Source organism: Chaetura pelagica, unplaced genomic scaffold, assembly GCF_000747805.2.
Source record: "Chaetura pelagica isolate M959 unplaced genomic scaffold, ChaPel_1.0 scaffold680, whole genome shotgun sequence".
NCBI lineage: Eukaryota > Metazoa > Chordata > Aves > Apodiformes > Apodidae > Chaetura > Chaetura pelagica.
This window is the reverse complement of record NW_009951748.1, coordinates 98,054-104,213: the sequence shown is the minus strand read 5'-3', so window position 1 is coordinate 104,213 and position 6,160 is coordinate 98,054. Positions and strand designations below refer to the sequence as shown.

General features: G+C 45.4%; 1 protein-coding gene across 1 annotated transcript in view; it reads left to right on the top strand.

Moving 5' to 3' along the window:
- RBM12 (RNA binding motif protein 12) overlaps positions 1 to 6,160 on the top strand; it is a 45,267-nt gene that overhangs the window by 24,399 nt on the left and 14,708 nt on the right. The window contains exons 3-8 of the mRNA XM_009995087.1: positions 79 to 204; positions 677 to 856; positions 1,620 to 1,694; positions 1,917 to 1,988; positions 2,658 to 2,741; positions 3,195 to 3,284. Of these exons, the coding sequence (XP_009993389.1) occupies positions 79 to 204; positions 677 to 856; positions 1,620 to 1,694; positions 1,917 to 1,988; positions 2,658 to 2,741; positions 3,195 to 3,284 (627 nt within the window). The remainder of the gene's footprint in view (positions 1 to 78; positions 205 to 676; positions 857 to 1,619; positions 1,695 to 1,916; positions 1,989 to 2,657; positions 2,742 to 3,194; positions 3,285 to 6,160) is intronic.

Sequence of the window (6,160 nt, the reverse complement as noted above, 5' to 3'; positions counted from 1 at the left end):
CGGCCCCGCCGCGCTCCGCGGGTGTGCCGGTGCCGGTCGGTGCCGGTGCCGGGCTCTGACGCTGTGCTCTGCCCGCAGATGGCCGGGTGCGTGTGCCGCGTGGAGCTGTCGGTGTCCTGCCGGAACCTGCTGGACCGGGACCTGGGCTCGCGCTCGGACCCGCTGTGCGTGCTGCTGCAGGACCTGGGCGGGCGCTGGGCCGAGGTGAGGGCAGGTCCCGTCCCAGCCCTGCGCTTCCTAGCCAGGGTCATTCGTGTTTAACGTGCTGAGTTCGGGTTTGCAGGGGATGAGACCCCCCTGCCTGCACTCAGACTTTATTAACGCTGGTACCTGTGCTGAGAGCTGCACCAGGACATCCCTTCACCTGCTGCAGTGCCCTCTTCCCTTCACCTGCTGCAGTGCCCTCTTCCCTTCACCCCAGAGCACACAGGCCACAGCACAGAGTTTCTCCAGCCTTTTGCCACCTATTTTCAACATTTTTCTATACATTTATTTCTTACCCAATCAGCCACGGGGCAGCAGGGGCCTGGTTTGTCACAGAGCACAGAGCTGTGCCCAGGTGCAGAGCTTGGCTGGCATCGTGTCCAGCCAGCCCAGAGGGACAGGTTAGAAGGTTCTGTGTGGCAGGAAGGGGTTCCTAACCAGCACCAACAGCTTTGCTTCCGTATTTGTGCAGCTGGATCGCACGGAGAGGATCAAGAACTGCCAAGACCCTGAGTTCTGCAAGAAACTGGTCCTGGATTACTACTTTGAGAAAGTGCAGAAGCTGAAGTTCGGCATGTATGACATTGATAACAAGTCCTTTGATCTGAACGATGATGACTACCTGGGAGGGATCGAGTGCACGCTGGGACAGGTGTGCATAGAGTTCAGTGATCTGCAAAGTAGCAGAAAGTGTTTGGCTTATTAAAAAACGGAGTGAAAGGCTGTTTTATCCAAGGCTTAAACTTATTTGAATGGGAAAACACCTTGTTGAGCAGGTTGGTTTGTGTTACTGTCGAGTTAGAAAGTCTTTGTGCCAGTTACAGGATGAAGGTTAGAAATATCCATGGTTTGCAATGAATTGCTCAACCTTGGAGGTGCTTGTAGCACTAACAACAGTCTGCTCAACCTTGGAGGTGCTTGTAGCACTAACAGTCGTGGGAGGAAGGAAGGGATGGTGCTTGGGGAGCCCTCCACACAGAGAGGTCATCAGGCAGGGTGTCTGGGGAAATCAGGCTGTTAGAGATCCTGTGTTTGTTTCCTAAGGAGGGGTTTGCATAGGTAGGAAGGAGAGGGGAAGTGGGGTTCATGTTATTAAAGAAAAGCTTGATAAATTAAATTGTATTTTTTCATTTTTAATAGCTTTTTGGCTGCCTGTGCTGAAAATGTCTCTTGTGTCTCAGGGGCAGCAAAATAGGAGGCTAAAGTTTAAGTTTGGAGACAGGTTAGTGGGTGCTGTTCTGTGAAAAGTGAGAGAAGATAATTTCCAGACTGTTCAGGAGCACAAGCTCTGATGGCTGTCGCTGTTGCAAATGCATTTAATTCCTTTTAGATCTTTCAGGAGAGTTTTGCTCCTAAAGAGTCATTTCTTGCTGTTTGTCTGACTTGATATTTATATTATTTGCCTTTTACCTTAGGTCGTGTCCAGCTCGGTGTTTACCCGACCACTGGAACTGAAGCAGGGAAAGCCAGCAGGAAAGGGCACCATTACTGTAAGTAAGGCTTTTGTGTAGAAAAAATGCTTTCTCAGTCTTTCATGTGTTCTCTGGGACAAAGTAATAATATCTCTGGTTTTCTGTCAGTTTATCTTAAAATACTACACATGCCCAGGAAAGATAGTTATGTGTAAATACAGCTCCTTTCGTGGACAGAGTCTGAGCAAAACTCTTTGGATTTCTTGTTTAATTAATTTATTAAAAATTTCTGTGGCACAGATTTCAGCAGAGGAGATTAAAGATACCAGGGTTGTGTACTTGGAGATTGAAGCCCAAAACTTGGACAAAAAGGTATTGATCTTTTACAACTCTGTTGTATGTTCTTGTGATACTGACAGTGCCTTTTGACAAATGTTCAGCTTAGTGAATTAATCCATGTACAAAAAGAGGCTCCCTGAGTCTCGTATGTTCTTGTGATACTGACAGTGCCTTTTGGCAAATGTTCAGCTTAGTGAATTCATGTGCAAAAAGAGGCTCCCTGAGTCTTGTTACTTATAGTGAACTGGAGACAATTTCATGTTAAAACCACAGTCTGAAACCAGGAACTCCACAGCCAAGTTTAACTTTTGCAGGGTTATTTTAGCATTGGAATATTCTATATATTAATACAGTTCAGTTACATAATTATCTCCAATGAATATTGTAGCTGTGAACTGAGCTTTTTTAAAATGTGTGTAAGACAGAAAAGGTGGAAATTTAGATATGCTGCCTGGGTGTTATTTTAAGCCAAAGACCAGTCCAGGGATTTAGTGACCTCACTGCTTGGTCAGCAAGGTGACATGATTTATAGGCACAAAAATGGACTGAGGAGGCAGTCTTGGAAAATAAAAGAGACGAAAGCAAATGTCCTGTTTGTTTGACTTCATGCTTTCTTTGAAGAATTGTGTTCTGATTAGCCAGCTTTTCTCATCTGACTAAAATACAGGAGGCTGATTACTTCTCTTGGGTTTTTGTTTGCAGGATTTCTTAGGTAAATCAGATCCGTTTTTGGAGTTTTACAGGCAGAGTGATGCTGGAACCTGGCAGCTGGTGTACAGATCAGAGGTAGTATTTCTTTGCACGTGTTTTTCTGGAGTTGATCAGCTTACTACTGCTGAAAGTGGGAGTCCCACTCCTGCTAATGCTTTACACCAGTTCTGCAATGAGAGTTGTCTTCTATCCTAAGAAAGGGCTTCTGCTCACTGACCTGGCAGAAAATAGTTAATTTGCTGCCAGGTGTCTGGATTAAGCTGGCTCAGTGATGAGTCCAGCCATGCACCAGCTGAGAAGCATGGCAGGAGTGTCCTCCCATGCAGTGGTGATGAGCTGGTAGGTTGGCTGGGCTCTAGAAGTTAACTTTGCCCTCAACTTCTCTTTCTTACAGAGCTTTTGCTTGGCTGTCTGTGCATGTTGGGTCAGTGTCTGTTCCTAGATAGCCATGCACAACCCTTGTGCTGGGTTTCTTACTGACTTGCATGCCACATCCCTCACATGTCATTATGCTTTACTTTTCTTAAGGTGATTAAGAACAACTTAAATCCATGCTGGAGGAAGTTCAGTGTTCCCTTGCAGACCTTCTGTGGTGGAGATTTTAATAAACCCATCAAGGTATGGCCTTCAGAAGTTCTCATTATTTGTTGTTACAACAAATCTAGTCTTGGTTGATGTTAACTGTGAGTAATCAGGTTGTCTAGTCATGTTGGAATGTTTAGATTCCCTTTCTAGATTGGTAGGGTGATAAGTGATTATATGGCTATTAAGTCTGTATTAAAACATCAGGAGTTTTCAAACAGAAGCCAGAAATGCAGAATTAACACACTTCCTAATGGGTTGTCATGAGGAGAATTAAAACTGATTTTTGCAGTATTTTGGCCAGGGTTTCATGCTGGATTCTTAGGGTTGTTGTTTTTTGCTTTGTTTTGGTTTTGGGGGTTTTCTTGGGTTTTTGTTTGTTTAAATTACAGCTTTCTAGAAGCTCGTCTATGTTGGGCAATCTTGAGTGGCTTAGGATACTGACATAAAGAGGACCTCAGTAGATCTGTCAGATTCATCTGTTCATGAGACTGACAGGCTTGTCCTGACTCTCAGTCTGTTCCAGTTAGAGATTTGCTTTTGAGTCAGAACTGCAATTCCTTGAGCTCTTGTATCTGATGACTAATGGTCTCTGATCCTGGCTTGTGGAGGTGGTAGCAGAACAGTTAGATCTTTGAATAAGTTTCTGCAAAGGAAAATCTGTTAGCAAATTAACTTGCTAATTTATGTTCTAAGCAATTGATAATGTAAAAACGTTTAAATCCATAGATTGTTCTGTGTGAGTTTAGTCTCTGCTTCTCCAACTCTTGATCACTTCCCATTTGCAGAATGTTCCTGCCTCACTCTGTCTGTGAAGAAAAATCTCATGTTGGAGGTTTTTCCTGAAAGGTTTAGCAAAAAGCATGTGTGCTGATGTTTGCATTTGTGCAGCATGGCAGGTCCAAAGAATTACTAAGATTATTAACCTGGAAATAAGTGGTCATGGGTGCTGGGCTTGTTGAGAGGCGGCAGTGTGCTGAGTGGGCTTCATCAGCTTTTATATTTGGGGAGTCATCTGCCTTAGAGCAGAAAGAAGTCATCTTGGTCCAAAAGTGAGAAGCAAAAGTGGGAAGGAGGTGGCAAGGAGATGCACATTATCATTTTTCCAAACTGACTTAAGATAGCATGGCTCACCCAGAAGCCTGTATTTCCTAGAGTCCAAATGGATTTTTTTATTGTGTTTTCCATGAGCTTTCTGTGCTGTGGAATTCACTTTGGAATGACCTGCTTCTTAAAAAGGATCAATTTTTTTGCTGATAGTTTGTTTCAGCCAAAGTTCTTGATACATGTGCAGATAATCTGTTAAATTTCACTGTGAAAAAAAGGATTATACTGCCTCTTGTCAGGGCAGCCTGTCAGGAAGGGGAATCCAGGCTGACAGGCAGGAGTTCCACAAGCAGCACTGAAGAATCTAATACTGCATTGGTGTTTCATTTTTCATCAGTTGCTGCTCTGAACCTCTTGAGGCTTCCAAAAATTCACATAGGAACAATGATACCTGAAATAACTGTAGTCAGTGAAGGGAGAACCTGGAAACAGCCATTTTGGTGCATCCCCTGAACATCAGCTTTGCCAGCTACGTATGAGGAGTATGTGCTGAATATGTGCCCAAAGATTAATCTTTTTATCAAATGCCACCTAATATTGCGGTACTTCTTTCTTCATTGTGATGCAGAGTGATGTTCTCCTTGTTCTGTACTAAGAACAACTTCAATTTGTGACACAGCCTAATCTTCTTGATGGTTTTGTTAAAAATAGGGGCAAATGAAAGTAGTGTCTCTCCCCCATAGTTAATTAAATGGAAATATCAAATGTGAAATCTGTGGGTGTTGATACTGGGACTAAAGCTGCCAGTCCATGTTTTTGTAGCATCATATATGTAAAGGCAAATCCATTTTCTGTGAGTTGTGAAAGTTTCTGTAGCTGAACGGGGCCTTTTAGCCACTGGCTGTGTTCCAGGGCTCACAATGAGTAGTGGATAGTTTATTTGCAAAGAAACAGTTTTTCAGTAAATAATTCTATACAGTGTTATGCAGTTTTGCTAGCAGGATTTTGTTTGCAGCAGCACCACACTGTGGGCAACCTACAGTGAATCTTGGCCAGTTTTAGAAAACTCTTGCAAGAAGAGGTTCGTTCTAAGCTGCATCATGCTGTGAACTGGTAACAAAACTGGTCCTAAACATCATTTTATTGGTGGGGCTGAGATGGGGAGCAGCAGCGAGCAGGAGGGGAGAGGAGGTGGGTGGAGGTGGCAGCTGCTGAAGTTCCTGCAGCTCCCCAGGTGTCTTGGCTTGAAGGAGACCCTGCACCAGGGGGCTGCACCCCAAGTCCTGCATGAGAGCCACCTTCCTTGGCCTCCCTGCCATGATCCAGGTGCTTTTGGGTGATATTTAAATGTCAGATATGTTGAGAGAGGTGGACAAGAGGCAACGGTTTAGAACTGGAAGAGGAGAGATTAAGGTCAGACATGAGGAGGAAATTCTTTGCTGTGGGGGTGGTGAGACCCTGGCCCAGGTTGCCCAGGGAAGCTGTGGCTGCCCCATCCCTGGCAGTGTTGAAGGGCAGGTTGGATGGGGCTTGGAGCAGCCTGGGCTGGTGGGAGGTGTCCCTGCCCATGCAGGGGGTTGGGACTGGATGGTCTTTAAGGTCCCTTCCAACCCAAACGATTCCATGATCCTGTGATGATTCAGGCTGGAGTGTGGGAGTTGGATCATGGTCCCTGTGCTCAGCACTGGGGAGGCCTCAGCTCCAGTCCTGGGGCAGCTCTGGGCCCATCACTGCAGGAAGGACCTTGAGGTGCTGGAGCAGGTCCAGAGGAGACAATGAGGCTGGGGAAGGGACTGGAGGGAAAGTCTGACAGGGAGAGGCTGAGGGAGCTGGGGTTGTTTAGCCTGGAGGAGACTCAGGGGGGA